Below are 21,069 nucleotides of genomic sequence, written 5' to 3'. Positions count from 1 at the left end.
ACAAATCACCCGCTTCCTACAGCATTATCCCCACTCACCTTAACTAAAAACCTTAACTAAACCTATAATCTATAACTAACAAAAAAAAGTATGAAAATCAAAGAAAAAGTAATCTCACTCCAACAGAGAGAGTACTTTCACTCCCGACAACCGGCTCCTTCCACACTCACTCTGCACATGCGCACAGTGAGAGAGAGTGCTAAGTGTTATTTTTTTCTCACCTTGTAAATATTTTGTGCACAATTTTGGGAATACTGGATCACAAAAGACTGTCAATAAACACCATTGCACTTTTTGACACCAGTGACTGTTATTACCATCACGCCTCGTCACACTGATTTACAGACATGCTTGTATTACACACGTCACTCAAACACAGAACCAGGAAACAGGAAACACATGAGTTCAGAGAAACTGAAACTGAAGTGTAGTTGAGCTGTTGTGTGTTTGTGTCTCTGTATTCATGCAGTAAAATGGCAGAAGCCAGAATATCTCAGGATGAGTTCATGTGTTCAGTGTGTCTGGATCTCCTGAAGGATCCAGTGACTATCCACTGTGGACACAGTTACTGTAAGATCTGTATTACAGACTGCTGGGATCAGGAGGATGAGAAGAGAGTCTACAGCTGTCCTCAGTGCAGACAGACCTTCAGGCCAAGACCTGCTTTAGCTAAAAACACCATTCTGGCTGAAATGGTGGAGAAACTGAAGAAGACTAAACTTGCTGCTGACTGTTACGCTGGAGCTGGAGATGTGCAGTGTGACGTCTGTACTGGAAGAAAACACAAAGCCGTCAAGTCCTGTCTGGTGTGTCTGAACTCTTACTGTCAGAATCACCTTGAACAACATGAGAGTTTGTTTAAAGGAAAGAGACACAATCTGACTGATGCCACTGGACGACTGCAGGAGATGATCTGCCAGAAACACGACAAGATCCTCGAGGTTTTCTGCCGCACTGATCAGAAGTGTATATGTGTGCTGTGTGTGATGGATGAACATAAAAACCACGACACTGTATCAGCGGCAGCACAGAGGACAGAGAAACAGGTATGAACTTACAGAGATCCTATTATGCTCATTTACAGGCTCATAGTATTGTCTATGGGATCTACTAGACTACATTTACATCATTTAAAGGGGGGGTTGAATGTGATTTAACTTTTTTAACTTTAGTTAGTGAGTAATGTTGCTGTTTGAGCATAAACAACATCTGCAAAGTTACAATGCTCAAAGTTCAATACAAAGGGAGGGACTACAAGACATTCCTCCAGGGTTAGTGACATCACTAGAACATTCAGAGAACCCGGAAATCATCCGACCGTTTTTACAAGGAGGGACAGAGCAGTGTAGAATAATGGTTAAATATGTGAAAAATAATGTGAATTTTTAAAAACGAAGCATGAACACGTTACAGTGCACCCCACAAACACAATCAAGCCTTCAAAAAAAAAGGTGTTTTACCACCCCTTTAATGGTTTTACCCTAAATTCGTTTTAAAGTACATTTACACAACAACGATATGCTGAAAACAGAGAAGTTTTTCCTTTGATTTTTCCACGTACAGACAACACCACTGTCAAAACAATCCGCATTCACACCGATCCGCGAAAACGACTAAAAACGGTGTTTTCTGTTGCCAGGCCATTTGATGGCGATGAAACTCTATAGTCTGAACACGTAACGTGTGCTGTGTATGGATGAACATAAAAAACATGACACTGTATCAGCGGCAGCACAGAGGACAGAGAATCAGGTATGAACTTACAGAGATCCCATTATGATCATTTACAGGCTCATTATGTTTATGGGGTCTACTAGACTACATTTACATCATTTAATGTCTGTTTTCACCTTCTGTCTGAACACTCTTTTAGTTTCAGTTTTTTTAAAAGCAGCCTTCTGAAAACCGCAGTCAGCTCTGATTGGTCAGCCGGCCCCAGTCTGTTTTGATTGGTTTACTGCTTAGAGTGTGTGTTGGAAATGTAACATGCTTTACCATAAACGATAGTGGGATGCTGGAAGAATTGTCTCTGAGAGGCGCAAGGACTAAATGATTAGGCTCCTCCTGAACCTACGTTTGTAACTTCATTTATAACATCTGACCTGTCACAGTCGTTATAACAGTCATTATAAAAGTGGTGAGAACACAACAAAAGATTGAGGTTGTATACTGCTGAGGAATAGTGTTAAAAAAAAAGGGGTTTAGATTCGCTAGTAAAAACAGTGTCTCTTGAACATGCTGACAACACACTACTAACACGACTCAACCAGGCATCGCTCCTTTATTTAGCGTAAGCCTTGAGCATTAATTAATTTATTGAGAAATATTGTGACAGTTTGTTCCCGGAAGAAAATTCAAGACTATAATGTTTCAGGAATTTCAGAAACAGTGACACTGATATAGAGAATAACTCCCTCTGGAGGGACATTTTCGTGCTTAAACAGCAACATTACACACTAAAGAAAGATGTACATGGAAAAAAGCATAATAGGACCCTTCAAACCAGTAGTTCACCCAACAAAATGAACATTCATTGTTTTCAAGATCAATTCTCATTCAAGAATATGAGGGGAGTATCACAGAGTTAACCAATAAGATTGTGTATATCTTACATCATATAGGAATACGATACATTGAATAACAAGTCCATATATGGTCAGTTTCTGGCTAGATCACCACATATACGTTTGGATTCATATTTGCCCTTATACTGCTTTAGAATAGAGAGAATAGGAGACCATTCTCCATCCTAGCCTAGAGTTCCACATAATGAAGAACAGATGTACCTAACCTACAGAATAAAGAAATCATTCTGTTATATACTGCATGCTAAGACTCAAGTGCCAGTAGTGCAACGTAAGCAATGACTGAGTGAACAAGACAGAGGGAAGTTAGTGAGTGAAGGGCATAAATATTTGGAGTCTGAGTCTTCTGAAGTGATAAGAAAAATCAAATATGATGGCATGATTAGTCATGATGTCATATGCATGAGCCAGTGAGATTTGAGGTTATTGATGCATCTCTATATTTGATTTGGGCTTTATAAACAGAGACAGTCTTCAGAAAGTTTGGAAAGACATGAGGATGAGTAAACAATGAAATAATTTATATTTCTAGGTGAACTATCCCTATAAAACTAGGCATTGATGAAATAATGCTGGCACTTATGAATGAACCTATAATCTTGACCTTTAACCCCTCAATCGCACCACTTCTCTGATACTGGATTCATATCTGTTTAGTTGATGATTAATGTGATGTTTCTCCTGTCATTGGTTTGTCCTTTAGCACCAGCTGAAGGAGACGCAGAGGTCGTTCCAGCAGAGGATCCAGCAGAGAGAGAAAGATCTTCAGCAGCTGAGAGAGGCTGTGGCGTCTCATAAGGTGAGTCTGGAGAAGAAGAGAAGTTTGAGACGTCTCAGTCAGGACTCACTGAAGCCACTGTGTGATTGTGATGTGTGTCCTAACAGCGCTCTGCACAGACAGCAGTGGAGGACAGTGAGAGGATCTTCACTGAGCTCATCCGCTCCATTGAGAGAAGCCGCTCTGAGGCGACACAGCGGATCAGAGATGAGGAAAAGACTGCAGTGAGTCGAGCTGAAGGACGACTGGAGCGACTGGAGCAGGAGATCAATGATCTGAGGAGGAGAGACGCTGAGCTGGAGCAGCTTTCACACACACAGGATCACATCCATTTCCTGCAGGTAACAGAGATCTAGAAGAACAGGGTCATAGTGGACTTGAGCAAGAGACTCACAGAGAAACATTTCATGAGAGCAGAATGAGCCGTTGACTGAAGTGTTGATCTGTGTGTTCGGTTATTATATCATCATCAGTCAGACTCTCATCTGATCTTCTTCTATTGAAAGAGACGCACTTACAAATGCAGTTCAGCTCTGAAATCTCTTAGAAAACTTGTTCACATAACAAGAATCACAACAAGAATCACATAAATCTGACAGTAGTGCAGGTTATTTATGAAGTGTGGAGGTGATGAGCTTTGATTTCTGTTTTCTGTAGAGTTTCCAGTCTCTCTCAGCTCCTCCTGAATCTACAGACGTAAATGACAATCCCTTCAGTTCTCTCTCCTCTTTTGATGACGTGAGAGAATCTGTCCGTCAGCTGAGAGACAAACTGGAGGATTTCTGCCAAGAGGAGCTGAAGAAGATCTCTGACAGAGGTAAAGTCCTGGAGATTCATCAGCTCTCAGAAATCATCCTCCATCATCTCATATCATGTAGAAGATCATATTAGAAATGTCTAAGGAACGGATGCAGGGATCATTTTCTCTCGACATGATAATCACTCTCTTCATGTCTGTTGATTTCCACAGTCACTTTCACCAACATTGTTCCCAGAACGAGGAACGACTTCCTAAAATGTAAGTCACTAAGAAAACAAGTAGAGAAACTCACTGAGTGTCTTCATGTTCTTCCTGTAGAAGGTGAAAGAAAACATGACAGAAGAGTTTTAGAGTTGATCATGTAAATTAGTTTTTCTCAACATCGAGGGGCGCTGGAAGCAAAAGCAAATTGACTCGTGACTTTAACAAAGATGTAAATCAGGGGATTCAACATATTCTTCAAAAACAGGATGTCCTCTAAAACTAATGAATAACTATAATTATTTTTCACTGAAAGCCAATTAAAAACATTCATCCAAGATTTAGAGGTAAAATCACAGTAGTAAAAAAGCTTCAGGAAAGTAAGAGAAACAGAAATCTCTTCTGTAAATATTCCTCTATGGATTTATCCTAAACAGGATTTTGTAACAAATCTCTTTAACGTTTGAGGAAACGGATAGAAATTTAAAGAAAGCTCAAGATTGCCAAAGGCTACAGCACTGAAAATCACCAACAATAGGCCTAGAATTATTAAAAACATTGTAGATCAAATTATTACAAAAAAATCATACTGACCCCAAATATTTGAATGGCGTATATATTAGGCATAATTATAATAAACACAGAATAATAACCATTAATATACAGTAAATGATACACTGATGTAAATGATGATTTGCACAGGATATCTGGTAAACTAGTAAACCATATTATTGCTCTTCCTGCATTGACACCATTATATGAGAACTGAACTGAGCTGGATGATGACATCACTGCTTTCTCCAGAGCGGCTGTATAGATAAATGAACTAAATTAATAACTTTATTACATCAGAAATGAATCAATACTGAACTTGAGACAATGACAATATTTTCTTCTAGATCTGCTGTACAGACGAAACAAACTTTGTTGCATTATTTTCCTGTTATCACTGTAAAACTGCTTTGAAACAATCTGTATTGATCAAAGCGCTAAATAAATAAAGGTGACTTGACTACTGAGACACTGCTGATATATTGAACATGAAGAGTTCAGCTATAATAAAAGATTAGACAGATTCATAATTCCTGATTCTGATGTGTTTTTCTCTCCATCAGATTCCCATCAGTTCACTCTGGATCTGAACACAGTGAATAAACGCCTCCGTCTGTCTGAGAAGAACAGAGTGATTACTTACACTGACACAGATCAGCCGTATCCTGATCATCCAGACAGATTTGATGTGTTTCAGGTGTTGTGTAGAGAGAGTGTGTGTGGACGCTGTTACTGGGAGATTGAGTGGAGTGGTGATGTGGATATATCAGTGTCATATAAGAGCATCAGGAGGAAGGGACGGGGTTATGAGTGTGGGTTTGGATATAATGATCAGTCCTGGAGTTTGTCCTGCTGTTCCTCCAGATACTCATTCTATCACAATAAGATAGAGACTAAACTCCCTGTTAAGCCCATCAACAGGAGAATAGGAGTGTATGTGGATTACAGTGCAGGAACTCTGTCCTTCTACAGCGTCTCTGACACAATGAGCCTCATCCACACAGTCCAGACCACATTCACTCAACCGCTCTATCCTCGGTTTTATGTTTATCATGGATCAGTGAAACTGTGTTGACGAATCAGAACAGACTGTAGAGAGATTCTACCCATAATGCTTTGAGCTGTATGATAAATCAGTAACAGTGAGATGTTATAGAGAAGGGGTTGGCAACTTTGTTGTCATGAAGTGGCCATTTTTAAGTTTCTGAGTTAATCACTCTGATTGGATCGCTATCCGTTAAAACTTCAATTTACACTGAACTTCACATCACTGAGTTCACATTAAAGAAAGCAAGATATGAGCTTCATTTTATTTATCATCAAACAATTTCAAGATCATAGAAGCGGCATCAGCACTGGAAAGATAATTTAGTGTCACTACTTTTAATGAAGACGACTGTGTGTTGAGCTTCAGCATGTGACGCTGAACTTTCAGTTTCATTTGCTTTTCAGTTTTCACGTCGCTGACGAGATGCTCAACTTCTCTCCGCGATGCGTAGCGCAGAAACTACTGTAATAGCGCTGTTATATCTGTGTATCAGGAGCTGTTATAACACACTCTCGCATGTTTATTTATTTTTTTATGTTTTACCATTTTAGGAAGAGTAAAATTTACATTTGTGCATGTATATTCAACAACCAGATGCATTTTGTCCAGTTTCATCTAGAATGTGGAAAAATGCCCTCTTTCGTATCCATGAACATGTGGTGGGACGTATGGAGTTTAATGCGTGTGGGTAATGTAGTGTCCAATTATTCCGCGAGGGAGTGTATAAAAAGGATTCGAATGCACCGTGTGTGTGTGGTCACCGCCTGTGCGTCATTGCCGGGGACCGCCCATTCCGGTTTGTTTCATCCCGTCCGCTTTGAGCATTATGGCCAATGGTTCGTTGTTGGCGGTGGCTATTCATATGCCCCTCCTGCATTCCCGAGCTTTGTGACATGGTGGTATCCTTCTGTGTGTGCGTGACGTGGATGTGCGACTGGTTATGCAACGAAGGAGGAATAGACTGTTCGGCGGGGAAACTCTGTTTGACGCTGCTGTTTTGTATCCGGATTCTCTCCTGTGACAAGCTTTCTCATCAACACGTGCGCGTTCGACCTGTGTGTTTGGTGTGACGCCTGCTCTCCAGCATTTGTCCTTGTGATTGCTGTTTTTTCTTTCTTTTCTTTAACTAGTCTTTCAATTTGTTTGTAATTTGCTTTAGGTATATTTATTTTACTTATTTCTTTCAGTGCATTCCTTTATGGATGTTGTTTTGCTTAATTGTATTTTTATTTGTCTTTTTGTAATTAAGTGTCCTTGTTGTATGTTGAGACCAGTGTGGTAAATTTGTTTCCGTTACAGGAGCCGAGGCTTCAAGGCAGGCCGCTAGTAGGCCCTCGCGTGCGGTGGTGGACCACAGTAACTGGGGGGGCCAGGCAGGGGCCACTTGTGCTTTTAGGGGGCACACCTTTAACATTCATCTTAACCTATTTTCAGTATTATTTCAAGTCATTTTTCACCATGTCATGCATGACTGCAATCTCTAGAAAAAGCTAATAAATTATATTAGCTAAGCTAATAAAACAATTTCAATTCAAATGAATGTTTCATTATGTTTAATTGTAGTGTGATATAATGATCAATAATAACACATTTTTAGCATCTAAGCACATCTAGGCACTTTTTTACACCTGGGGTGGGCGATATGGCAATAATATCAAATCACAATTTTATTTATTTTTTCAGGAAAATCACGATTTTATCACGATTCTTTTTTCATGTTGGTTTTACTATTTTGCATGTGACTGAGCATTACAGCCAAACTAATGTCCCTATTTTAAAAGCAAAGCCTTATAGGTAACAAAATATAAAATAAAAAAGAATGGCAGACATTTAGGCCAAAGTGGCGAAAAAAAAAATCTTTGTCACTATTTTCTTTGTTATAAAAAATTAAGAACAGAGATACATATTACACATACACAACTTAATATACAAATGAAATAAACAGTGCTTTATTTTTTCAGCTATAGGTGTATTTAAAGGTCCCATGACATGCTACTTTTTGTAGGCTTTAATATAGGCCTTAGTGGTCCCTAGTACTGTATCTGAAATCTCTTTCCAAAAATTCTGCCTCAGTGCAGAATTATAGCCACTACAAGCCAGTCCCAGAATGAGCTTCCTTCAGACAGGCCGTTTCGGTGTCTGTAGCTTTAAATATTAATGAGGAGGAGAAAGGCGGCGCAAGGTGGAGGGTGGGTGTGGCCTTGACCATCTTGCGCAACGGTAACGTGGCGTGCATGTTTACGTTGGATATAGCAATGGCACGAAGACACGCAGTCTTTCAAGCATTTCAGTTTGACCCAGAATCTGATCCAGATGGAAAAGCAACGGATGAAGAAGTTGCAACTCAGCGGCTCCAGCAGGACGTTTCCGAATGGTTAGTTTAAAATATTATGTCTGGATACGGTACTTTATTCGGATGGTTTACAGTTATTATCATGTAGCTAACGCGAACCTACTGTTGCCTTTTCATGAGAGATCTGTAACGTCTGTATTTATCTTATTACAATTACATCAAGCTCTGCGATCTTGAAATGCGGATATCGCGCGTGCCATATAACCAACAGGAAAACGGTTATCCAAATAACAAAGACGTGTACAACACTTGCGTTACAGTGTGTGTATTCACACACATAAACTGCATAGCTAATGTTACAGCCACATTCTACGTGTAAAATCTAGGTAACCATAAACAGTAAAGCAACACACTTATATATCATTAGTTGACTTACTTGTCCGAGGTGTGTAGCTGAGCCAAAGAGAGTGATCCAGACTTTAGTTTCAGACGTTCAGCAAGCCCAGCTCTGTATTGACCCTTCGGTGTTCATTTGTACATCCAATTATTGAGCAATTGTTATGCTTCGCTCGCTCAAAAGCCATGATATCTCTCGTGGACAAACTAAAATCGCGCGCGCGCGCGTTCCTACTTCCTAGCGCATTTTCTCATGGGCGGAAAATATTCTCTGGGCGGGCAAAGCAGAGACAGGGGAGTTAACATTTCCTCCTTATGACGTCATAAGGAGGAGATTCAAGATCAGCGCGTATGAGCCTCCATTTTCTCAAAGGCAGAGAAAGATAGCAAAAGCTCGATTTACACCGATTGAAATTTTTAGAAACTTGGGGACCATATACAGGCTAGGGGAACTCATATTAATGTTAAAAAACCTCAGAAAGTGAAAATTTCATGTCATGGGACCTTTAACAGTAGAATTGAAGAAAGTAATTAAATGAACAAATATGAAAATAAAACACAACAGACTTAAAGTTCTCAGTCAAGAGCAGTGAATGATTTCCTCTGTGTGTTTTGTTGTTTTATTAACATTAAAGGGATAGCTCTCCCCCCAAAAAGTCATAATTTACTCTCTTAAGTTGTTTTAAACCTGAATAAGTTTCTTTCTTCTGTTGAAAATAAACGTTATTTGAAAGAATGTGAGTAATCAAACAGTTGATGTACCCCTGTGACTTCCATAGTATATTTTTTTCCTACTATGTATGGAAGTCAATGGGGACCAGCAACTGTTTGGTTTTGGGTGAACTATCTCTTTAAGGACAAGCGGCAGCATGTTTATTATTATGGCTACTGTCTCTTTAAGAACTGCACGCGACGCGTCTAATATACACGCATATGACAAGCTTTTAATTAATTTTCTCTGTTTGCTTTCACTTTAGACATAACCAACTTTGTTTATGTAAACATTGTCTGTATTTGACAGTATTTGCGCAATATAAGACTCAAAAGATAACTTAGTCCAGAAACAGGCTTTTAGTGCATGTGCGCGTCGAGTGTACACGCCCAGTAAAGCGCATATTTGAACAGCGCATCAGCAGCGAATTACATGTTTAACCGGCAAGGCTTTAAAGCACATGCAAATAATGAACTTTTGTGAACTGCAGTGTCCCGTTCCTCTGCGTTAACATTTGATGTGAATATACGTCGTGCTGCAGTGTAGCCTATAGATGAAGGCGCCGCAACTGATAAAATGCGCAGTTGTTTGCTGTGATTTTACGATTCCAAATTTAGGGGGGCCAAGCTTGGTGACACGGGTGTCACAGTGTCTGGTTGTGTTTCCCTGGGGTTCACTAGAGGTCCTCGTTCTCACGGTGTCATTCACATTAGACTACAATTCCCAGCATTCTGTTCTGTCACTTATCTGATTATTGCACTCAGCTGGTTCCCATCACCTTGTTAGTTCTGTGTGTATATATGCCCTGTCTGTGTTAGTGTTTGTTACGGAGTCCTTGTTAATGTCTCACACTTCTTGGTTTGTTCCTGCTTGTTCCTTGTGTTCATTGTTCTTTTTTAGATTGCTTGTATGGTATTTGACACTTGCCTGGACTGGATTACATTTCACGGATTACCCAATAAATATCTCACTGCACTTGGATCTACTGTCTCCCTCATGTGTGTCGTGACAGAAGGACTCCGTCACAATGAATAGATCCAGCAGTTCGGGATTCCGTAACCCTTCTCCTGTGTATGGGGAAGGAAGGGGACCACAGAGAGGAGGTTCGCAGGTCGGGGAGGAAGCGCCTCGACTAAACATTTTTCAATGTTTTGCCTTATGGGCCCAGCAGACTGAGGAAGCAGCAGCGGCTAAGGCTTTCAGCGAACTCGTCCATCAGAAATGGTGAGTCGTTTCTGGGGACTCGTCTGGCGAAGTTCTCCGGAACTCGGGGAGGTTGCAGGGGAGGAGGTGGTCGACAAATTCCACGACACCGTCCTCCGCCTGGCCATTCTTCTGATCCGGAGCCGCCGGACTGGTCTAGTACAAGATCCTCGCCGCTGGTTCCGTCCAGCACCAGATCCTCACCGCTGGTTCCGCCCAGCCCAAGGTCCTCACCGCTGGTCCTGTCCAGTTCAAAGTCCTCGCCGCTGGTCTCGTCTAGTACTGAGGCTGCACCTCGCCATCAAGGATGGAGGAGGAGGAGAAGGGCCTCTTATCTCCCCAACGCCCCGGTGGTCGTCCCTGTGCAGCATGCGGTCATTTCAGAGACCGTCCCTGTGCAGCGTGCGGTCATTTTGGAGGCCGTCCCTGTGCAGCATGCGGTCATTTCAGAGGCCGTCCCTGTGCAGCGTGCGGTCATTTTGGAGGCCGTCCCTGTGCAGCATGCGGTCATTTCAGAGGCCGTCCCTGTGCAGCGTGCGGTCATTTCAGAGGCCGTCCCTGTGCAGCGTGCGGTCGTTTTGGAGGCCGTCCCTGTACAGCATGCGGTTGTTTCATAAGCCGTCCCAGTGCAGTCCGCTGTTATCCCAGAGACCATCCCAGAACTACCCGTCATCTCTCCTGCCACGGTCAAGAAGGTAGTCTTCCTTTTCTACTCACTGACGGTGTTACATGCTTGAAGGAGGTTTAGGAGGTCTGCCGGTCCAGAGACTGTTCACGTAGCTTCGGCCAATCCAGAGACTGGGTCTGTTCCAGTGTCTGTTCCTGAGCCGGTGGTGCCAGTTCCAGTGCCTGAGTCGGTGGTGCCAGTTCCAGTGCCTGAGTCGGTGGTGCCAGTTCCAGTGCCTGAGTCGGTGGTGCCAGTTCCAGTGCCTGAGTCGGTGGTGCCAGTTCCAGTGCCTGAGTCGGTGGTGCCAGTTCCTGTTCCTGAGTCGGTGGTGCCCAGTTCCTGTTCCTGAGTCGGTGGTGCCAGTTCCAGTTCCTGAGCCGGTGGTATCTGTTCCTGAGCCGGTGGTGTTTGAGCCGGTGGTGTCTGTTCCTGGGCCGGTGGTATCTGTTCCTGAACCGGTGGTGTCTGAACCGGTGGTATCTGTTCCTGAGCCGGTGGTGTCTGTTCCTGGGCCGGTGGTATCTGTTCCTGAACCGGTGGTGTCTGTTCCTGAGCCGGTGGTGTCTGAGCCGGTGGTGTCTGTGCCTGAGCCGGAGCCTGAGCCGGTGTCTGTTCCTGTTCCTGTGCCTGAGCCGGTGTCTGTTCCTGTTCCTGAGCCAGCAGGATCGGTGTCGGTGCCTGTTCCGGTTCTGGAGTCGGGGTCTGTTCCCGTTCCGCCCTGGTCGTCTCCGCCGTGGCCGCCCGAGTGGTCGTCACCGCCGTGGCCGCCCGAGGGGTCTTCACCGCCGTGGCCGACCGAGGGGTCTTCACCGCCGTGGCCGACCGAGGGGTCTTCACCGCCCTGGTCTTCACCGCCGTGGCCGCCCAAGGGGTCTTCACCGCCGTGGCCGCCCGATGGACTGTCTGCTTTGCCCTGGCCGTCCGATGGACTGTCTGCTTTGCCCTGTCCGCCCGATGGACTGTCTGCTTTGCCCTGTCCGCCCGATGGACTGTCTGCTTTGCCCTGGCCGCCCGATGGACTGTCTGCTTTGCCCTGGCCGTCCGATGGACTGTCTGCTTTGCCCTGTCCGCCCGATGGACTGTCTGCTTTGCCCTGTCCGCCCGATGGACTGTCTGCTTTGCCCTGGCCGCCCGATGGACTGTCTGCTTTGCCCTGGCCGCCCGATGGATTGTCTACTTTGCCCTGGCTGCCGGATGAACTGTCTGCTTCGTCCTGGCCGCCGGCTAAGCCATCACCCCCTGTTCCTGTTCCCCTGCATGGTCCTGGCCCTCCCATCCTTCTCTCGGATTTTGCACGTTCCACCTTCCTCTTGGACTCTTGTGTTGTCTTGTTTTCTGTCATGGAGCGTCTGGTAGCCGCTCCGTAGAGGGGAGGTTCTGTCACAGTGTCTGGTTGTGTTTCCCTGGGGTTCACTAGAGGTCCTCGTTCTCACGGTGTCATTCACATTAGGATACAACGGATACCCGTTGACCTGCCAGGAGGGGTTGTAAACACGATCACCGAGTCTAGAGCCCCCTCTACGAGGCGGCTCTACACGTCTAAATGGTCTGTGTTTAAAAGTGGTGCACTGCCAAGGGGCTGGATCCACAAGCATGTGGGGTATCGCAGGTATTGGTTTTCCTTCAAGAGCTGGTGGACACGGGCAGGTCCCCTTCCACGCTCAAAGTCTATGTTGCGGCCATCTCAGCTTTTGACGGTTCGGCGCTGGGCCGCGCATTAGGAAGGAACGAGTTTGTCACCCGCTTCCTTAGGGGAGCCAGGAGGATGAACCCCCCGCGACCCCCCTCGGTTCCTATGTGGGATCTTTCGCTGGTCCTAGAGGCCCTGAAAGCGCATCCCTTTGAACCCATAGAAACTGTGGATATGAAATACCTCACGCTCAAAACCGTTTTTCTGATAGCTCTGTCTTCAGTCAAACGTGTGGGAGACCTTCACGCGTTATCCGTTAATGCCGTGTGCCTCGACCGAGGCATGGTTACGTCCCCAAAATATTGGGCACTCCCTTCAGAGCACAGGTAATTTCTCTCTCAGCCCTGCCGCCTTCCGGCAGCGAGGTCGATGGTAATCTCCTCTGCCCGGTCAGAGCGCTGAGAAATTACGTCACACGCTTTTTTTTTCGTGTTCGTCAGCCTTAAAATTCGTCACGCACAGAAACCTTGCACACTGAGTCCGATGCGTATTTATTAAACCTTTGCTGGAAAAAACGCAAAAAATACAAAATGGATTCGTCAAGCAGTGAGGATGATTTTGTTTTTGTTGCCCTCTTTCTTCTTAAAAAGAGAAAAAGAAAGAGGAAATATTGGGTCCATCCAATCCTGAGATTGCGCCGAGAGGAAGGAGTTTCACCTCCTTATCAAGGAGTTGCGAAATTATCCCAAACGATTCAATATTTACCTCAGAATGTCAGTGGAACAGTTTGATGCTTTGCTAGCGATACTGGAGCCAAAAAGAAGACCACCAATTTCCGTGAACCAATCGATCCTGAACAGAGACTGGCAGTATAGGCTATGTCTAAGGTATGGGCGCGCGCACACACACACACACACACACACACGGCCGGCGGAAGCGCTGGGCAGACAGAACAGGTTATATTTTATACCCAAATAATACATGATTAGTAATCGAATTGGCTGCTCAATCCATTGTGGATTTTGTCGTTCGCTTGTACGGTGGCTCTGAATTGTCCAAAAAACCTCTCAAAATACTGGCTGTGGATGCGAAAAACGCAGAAAATCGAACCCGATCCGAATTTTTTTATTACGGACGAAAGTTTCGTAGACAGTGTGCAAGCGTGATTGACATAACGTGAGGTCGAATTTTTTTTTTTAACGTGCGAAAATTTCGGATGCGAATTTCGGACTCAGTGTGCAATGGCCTTAAGTCACGCGTAGGCCGGCCCACTGTCTGTGTGTGGGCTACTGCGGTTGATTTAGCTCTCCTGGTTGAGCTGCATTATACAAGGGTTTATCAGCTCAGACCGGCTGTGCCGCTCTGAGCGCCCTAGTGTGTGCTTATGTACTGCGCTAGCCATTCTATTGGCCGTACTCATCGTGTTCCCCAGACTTCCCCTGGGACTCATTTAGTGGATGCTGGGCGCGCACGGCGTTGACAAAGGAGTTCCCGTAGCGTAAGCTAACTTACGCAATACGAGAGAACCTCTCGTAAGAGAACGTAATCGGTTACTAACGTAACCTCGGTTCTCTCTAGAAGAGGGAACGAGTATTGCGTAACCCGCCGTGCTCGCGCCACGAGCTCATTCGCTTCAGCGACAGAAACCAGTGAAGCAGCCTCTGAGCCTCGCTTGTATACGCTAAGCCACACACCCTCTTTCACGGGCTGTGACGCATGAGGCGCGCCAAGCGCGCTCATTGGACGTGATGTCACGTCTAAGGCTCAGCGATAGGCTGCTGCAGTTGCCGCAGGGCAGCCAATGGGCACGCTAGTAAGCCTGCCCTAGGTCTGCGTGCTGCTGCACTGCGTTGACAAAATTATAAAAATAATTTTTTGGCTTCAGATCTCGAGAAAAGATGACTTTCCCATAGCGTAAGCTAACTTACGCAATACTCGTTCCCTTTTCTAGAGAGAACCGAGGTTACGTTAGTAACCGATTACGTTTTCTCCTCTTGAGGTCCCGCTACAAACAGTTTCCACATGCATCAGTCATTTTGATGTGTGTGGGATGTTTAATAATGACTCTATATAATTGGTTGATTATCTCTGAGATTTATAGCATTAATTATGTACAACGGAACAAGCTGTCAGTCAGTAACTTGACGAGTTGAGTGTGATGCGCAGTGGTCACGCAAATGTTTTTTTTAGTGGTTTATCAGGGCTGTGCACTTTCATTGACTTGTGCAGTTTAATTCTCACACTTTAATAGTATTTATAATTCCTAACTCCTCTGCCCTGTTTCATCATCACCCGTCTACAGCTGTTGCTTATTAGCCTTGTTTGTTCTGTCTATAAAGCCTGGTTCACTCTGTCATTCATTGCTAGTTTTTTTTTTTTTTTTTTTGGTAAATGTTACCACTGCATTTCTGGACCCTCAGTTTCCTGCATTTCCCTGTTTTCCTGCGGTACCTGCTTTGTGTTTGTATTTCGGATGGTTTATATGTGTTTTGACCCTTTGCCTGCTGTATTGACTGATTCTGGACTACTGTCAAATAAAGCTGCGCTTGGATCTTCACTCTTCGTGTCTCTGTATTGTATAACAATTACATTAATACTAATACGTCTTCTCCACACTCATTTACAAACAAACTTATAATATAAATTAGTATTAATATTGATAGCATCACTGGTAGCTTCGTTGCTAACTCACTGTCCATCTGTTAAAATGGCGAATATATCAGATGTAAGTAGTCTACCGCTTGGTGCAGGTGAGGACACATTTGAGCTTCACGCACTGCAGTCTGAGCTGGAAGCTGTTGAGAAACAGATCCACAACCTTTTATTGAGACAGGCCGAGCTGAGAGACCGGTGTTTGGCTCTTGAAACATCACGCGCCGACGCACACAAATCAGTGTTTAACGTTACTAACCCGCTGACTCCGACCGCGTCTACTCCGTGCGTTCCTCAGCATCGGTCGCAATCAGCCATGGTCTCGTTCACTCCGGCTCCAACACGCCACCACGAAGCCTGGGTGGTTCCGCAGCGGAAGACGCGAGTCAGGTTTAGACCAAGACTTTCTCCGACCCTCCCGGTTTTCGAGTTATCGACACAAAACCGCTTCTCCCCTCTACGCGAAACAGAACGCGATGCTGTGATCATCGGCGATTCCATCGTTCGGCACGTACACGCTACGTTAGGTACAAGTAAGGTGCAAAGTCACTGCTTCCCTGGTGCTCGTGTTTCTGAAATCGCTGCTCGCGTTCCCGAGATCCTGAACGGTGACGAGCGCGTCGGAACTGTGGTCCTGCACGCGGGAGTGAACGACATCAGGCTGCGCCAGACGGAGATTCTGAAGAAAGACTTCAGGAATCTAATCGATACGGTACGCAGCACATCGCCTGAAACAACGATCATTGTGTCAGGACCGCTTCCCACGTACCGACTAGGGCATGAAAAGTTCAGCAGATTTTTTGCGCTAAATGAATGGTTAATGTCATGGTGCAATGAGCAGAAACTGCTCTTTGTAAATAATTGGAATCTGTTTTGGGAGCGTCCTAGGCTTTTCCGTGCTGATGGCTTACACCCAAGCAGATTCGGAGCGGATCTTCTGTCAGATAACATCTCCAAAATGTTAAATACCCTTTGACTAGTAACCAAAAGTCCAAATCATAGTCTCTGCTGCACCAATTCAACTGATATAAATACTAGTGTAGAACATTGCATAGAAACCGTGTCTATTCCTCGTTTAGTGAGATCAAATAATAAATCTAATGCAGGATCTAGGAAAAATCTAATTGTTATTAAAACAGAAAATGTTGCTATTAGTAAACAAAAACTATTTCTAAAGCTAGGTCTTCTAAACATTAGATCACTCACACCTAAGGCAGTTATTGTAAATGAAATAGTCACAGATAATAGCTTCGATGTACTTTGCCTTACTGAAACCTGGCTTAAACCAAATGATTATTTCGGTATTAATGAGTCTACTCCTCCTGGATACTGTTATAAGCATGAGCCCCGTCTGATTGGCCGTGGCGGAGGTGTTGCAACCATTTATAAAGATATTCTAAATGTTACTCAGAAAACGGGTTATAAGTTTATTTCATTTGAAGTACTTGTACTAAATGTTACGCTCTTAGATGTTAGAAAAACATCCCTATTATCTCTAGCCTTGGCTACCGTATATAGACCGCCAGGGCCTTACGCTGATTTCCTAAAAGAGTTTGCAGATTTTCTCTCAGACCTATTAGTCAATGTCGATAAAGCATTAATTGTTGGAGATTTTAACATACACGTAGATAATCCAAATGATGCGTTAGGAGCTGCGTTTACAGATTTATTAAATTCATTTGGGGTCAAGCAAAACGTCACCGGACCAACTCATCGTCTTAATCATACACTCGATTTAATTATATCACACGGAACCGATCCAACCGATATAGATATCATTCCACAAAGTGATGAAGTCACCGATCACTACATGGTAACTTGCATATTACGTACTGCTGTAATATGTCATGCGGCGTCGCGTTATCAACCAGGCAGAACAATCCTCCCATCCACCATAGATAATTTCTCAAATTGCTTATCTAATCTGTCTCAGCTGCTGCCTGAACCCAAACAAACAGATGAACTAGAAGAACTAACTAGCACTATGAGCACCATTCTCTCTAGAACATTGGATGTGGTTGCACCTATTAAATTAAAAAAGGTCAGAGAGAAAAATAAAGCACCATGGTATAACAATACTACGCATGTTTTAAAGAGAGAAACCCGTATTTTAGAGCGTAAATGGAAACAAACTAATTTAGAGGTCTTTAGAATCGCGTGGAAAGACAGTATGTCACGTTATAAAAAGGCCCTAAAAGCTGCCAGGGCTGAGCACCTCCGCAAACTAATAGAAAACAACCAAAACAATCCAAGGTTTCTATTTAACACCGTGGCTAGACTAACAAATAAACAGACGTCACCCGAACAAAATATCCCGTTACAGTTCAGTAGTAATGATTTCATGAACTTCTTCGCTGAGAAAATAGAAAGCATCAGAACCACAATTATAAACGTTCAATCTTCAATCGCGCCTTACAATTCAGCTTCAATTATCACCCCGAAAGAACAATTACAGTGCTTTACAACTATAGAACAAAAAGAGTTAAATAAACTTATCACTTCATCTAAAACAACAACATGTTTATTAGATCCTATACCAACTAAACTACTGAAAGAAGTGTTATCTGTAGTGGAAGAGCCTCTCCTCAATATTATTAACTCGTCTTTATCTTTAGGTCATGTTCCAAGAACATTTAAACTGGCAGTTATAAAACCTCTCATTAAGAAACCACAATTAGATCATAATAATCTAGCAAATTATAGACCCATTTCAAATCTTCCATTTATGTCTAAAATATTAGAAAAAGTGGTGTCCGCTCAACTGGGCTCTTTCTTGCAACAAAATGATATCTATGAAAAGTTTCAGTCTGGATTCAGACCGCATCATAGCACTGAAACTGCGCTCGTTAAAATCACAAATGATTTACTTTTAGCTTCTGACCAAGGCTGTATCTCAATACTAGTTTTACTTGATCTTAGTGCTGCGTTCGATACTATAGATCACACAATACTCTTAGATCGACTACAAAATTATACTGGTGTTCAAGGACAAGCACTAAGCTGGTTCAAATCATACCTATCTGACCGCTACCATTTTGTCTATTTAAATGGAGAAAAATCGATCATAACTCCAGTAAACTATGGAGTGCCGCAGGGATCTGTATTAGGCCCTCTGTTATTTTCAATATATATGATGCCACTTGGAAATATTATAAGGAAACATGGAATTAGTTTCCATTGTTATGCTGATGACACTCAAATATATATTTCATCACGGCCGGATGAAAACGCTACATTTTCCAAATTGAAAGAGTGTGTTAAAGATATAAAAGATTGGATGACGCGTAATTTTCTTTTATTAAATCCAGACAAGACAGAGGTAATACTTATCGGTTCAAAAAACCGCCCACAAAACCTCGCACAATACAACTTTAACATCATAGGATGTCCTGTTACTTTATCCTCTACAGTAAAAGACCTGGGTGTTATACTCGATTGCAACCTGTCTTTTGAAAATCATATTTCTTATGTTACAAAAACAGCCTTTTTCCACCTTAGAAACATTGCTAAGCTACGTAATATGCTATCAGTTTCTGATGCAGAAAAGTTAGTTCATGCATTCATGACCTCGAGACTGGATTACTGTAATGCTTTATTAGCTGGTTGTCCTGCATCCTCAATAAACAAGCTACAGTTAGTCCAAAATGCCGCCGCTAGAGTTCTTACGAGATCAAGAAAATATGATCATATAACACCGATTTTATCATCACTGCATTGGTTACCTATAAAGTTCCGTATTAATTACAAGGTATTGCTACTGACTTATAAAGCCCTAAACGGCTTAGCTCCAGTCTATTTAACGGATCTTCTATCGCCCTATAATCCATCGCGCTCTTTGAGATCACTAAATTCAAGGCTTTTGGTCATACCTAGGATATCCAGAACCACCAAAGGAGGGAGAGCATTTTCACATTTGGCTCCAAAACTCTGGAATAGTCTTCCTGATACTGTTCGTTGCTCAGACTCGCTCTCCCAGTTTAAAACTAGATTAAAGTCGCATCTCTTCAGCCAGGCATTCATATAATCCTACAGTTCAAACTACAATCCGGCCTCTATCCAATGCCAGAGGAGAACTGGCCCCCGACTGAGCCTGGGTTCTCCCAAGGTTTTTTTTCTCCATTAAGGCACCTGATGGAGTTTTAGGACACCATTAGGTCACTTGATGGAGTTTTTCGGTTCCTTGCCACTGTTGCCTTTGGCTTGCTCAGTTGGGGATATTTTGGGGATATCTAATTTAATTTTATCAATCAATAAATTCCTCTTGAAACAAACTTTGTTGTATTATTTTAATTTAATACTGTGAAGCTGCTTTGATGCAATCTGTATTGTGAAAAGCGCTATACAAATAAACTTGACTTGACTTGACTTGACTACAGCTGAACTTCTGTCAGTGAAATAACACGTCAGAATAAATGTGTTTAATGAATCCTCATAGACAGTAAGATCAGTGTGTGTTTGTGAGTCATGATGACTCGTGTGTATCTGTGCTTTTCTTGCAAGAAAACCAAAAGTCTAACAAAGTCGTTTTCCAAATAAGAGGTTAATATCACAAAAAATGAGGATCCTGTGAAATTTTGTTTTGACGATACCAGGTGACACCCACACTCCATAGTCATTTTTACGCTTATTGTCACAAATTAATATATAAATTAGTGCAAAAGTTTCCATGGTAAGGCAACGTCTGATTGCAAAACAGGATAAATTTGGTAAATTTAAGCTTTCAGGTGAAACCTAGTTTATGTTGATTACTTAAAATATGGTTTGAATAAATATATTGCTGTTCATTCAACTATTTATTTTCATTCATTAAACTTATTTATTTAAAATATATATTTTTTTATGTCTGATTGGATGATGGTTTATGATTTCTTTTCAATGAACTTGTTTATAATGAGTTCACTGCTTTCATTAGAAGCTAAGAGCAATTTATCTGTTGGGTTCTCTGATGATCAATAACATTTACAAGATTACTTTATCCAATATTTTTTAGCATGTAGAATTATTTAGCATTAATGATAAACTAAATTCTATAAAATCATCTGCTTCAGTCTATTGCAGATATAGATATCCATACATGCATGCGTATAACTAGGTTGCAGACGCACAGGCAGGGGTTAAAGAGGTTTAAACTAACCCGGGGTGCGTTTCCCGTACAACGACTTAACTCGATGCTTCACTACCATAGTACGATGCCTCGTTGAAGAAATCAACTAGCTAGTCACGACTGTTTCCCGAATCCATATTGTCGCAAAGTGGTCGTTCAACCACATTGGTTTATGATGTCACGCACGTGGTGGAGTAATAACTTCTTTTAATGATACGGTTTGAAATCTAATTAATGCTAGATGTTTTGATATAAATTACAGACATGGCATCTGAGAACTATTTCTCATTTTCTCAGTTATTTCACTTTATTTCCAGATTCAATCATAGGCTTGTTCTTACTTAGTAGAGCATGTTCGCACATGCGCAGTCTTCAAAAACGGTGCTGTGGCGAGCAGGATGAGGCCGAGGGCCGTGAGTAGGGTTGGGTATCGGTTGGGTTTTATCCGATACCAGTACCTACTCTGTATTTTTTAAACGGTTCCGGTG

At 42.8% G+C, this 21,069-nt stretch overlaps 2 protein-coding genes and 1 long non-coding RNA gene across 5 annotated transcripts in view; 2 read left to right on the top strand and 1 right to left on the bottom strand.

Annotated features, from left to right (window-relative positions):
• Positions 1-385: 385 nt before the first annotated feature.
• Positions 386-15,382, top strand: LOC309497361 (tripartite motif-containing protein 16-like). 3 transcript variants are annotated; one of them, XR_014205512.1, is made up of 7 exons: positions 387-1,046; positions 3,289-3,384; positions 3,471-3,704; positions 4,021-4,180; positions 4,334-4,381; positions 5,440-6,580; positions 14,841-15,382. XR_014205512.1 is itself a non-coding variant. In XM_082167596.1 (6 exons), exons 1-6 carry the CDS (start codon positions 474-476, stop codon positions 5,949-5,951), a joined length of 1,617 nt encoding a protein of 538 aa, XP_082023722.1. In that variant the 5' UTR covers positions 386-473; the 3' UTR covers positions 5,952-8,310. The 3 variants fall into 3 exon arrangements, 2 of the variants coding, with proteins under 2 accessions (XP_082023722.1, XP_082023721.1); XM_082167596.1 differs by lacking the exon at positions 14,841-15,382 and having other exon boundaries at positions 386-1,046; positions 3,295-3,384; positions 5,440-8,310; XM_082167595.1 differs by lacking the exon at positions 14,841-15,382 and having other exon boundaries at positions 5,440-8,310.
• LOC309497526 lies at positions 15,217-20,993 on the bottom strand. The gene is made up of 2 exons (XR_014205602.1): positions 19,860-20,993; positions 15,217-15,433 (listed from the first exon to the last, which is right to left on the bottom strand). It is a non-coding gene; the product is annotated as an uncharacterized lncRNA (long non-coding RNA).
• LOC309497419 (uncharacterized protein) overlaps positions 15,505-21,069 on the top strand; it is a 64,186-nt gene continuing 58,621 nt past the window's right edge. Inside the window, exon 1 of the mRNA XM_082167702.1 lies at positions 15,505-17,192. Coding sequence (XP_082023828.1) covers positions 15,533-16,453 — 921 coding nt within the window. The 5' untranslated portion in view covers positions 15,505-15,532 and the 3' untranslated portion in view covers positions 16,454-17,192. The remainder of the gene's footprint in view (positions 17,193-21,069) is intronic.

This window comes from Leuciscus leuciscus (genome assembly GCF_965113295.1).
Source record: "Leuciscus leuciscus genome assembly, chromosome: 4".
Lineage (NCBI taxonomy): Eukaryota > Metazoa > Chordata > Actinopteri > Cypriniformes > Leuciscidae > Leuciscus > Leuciscus leuciscus.
The sequence above is the reverse complement of the archived record's forward strand: the minus strand, read 5'-3'. Positions and strand labels throughout refer to the sequence as shown.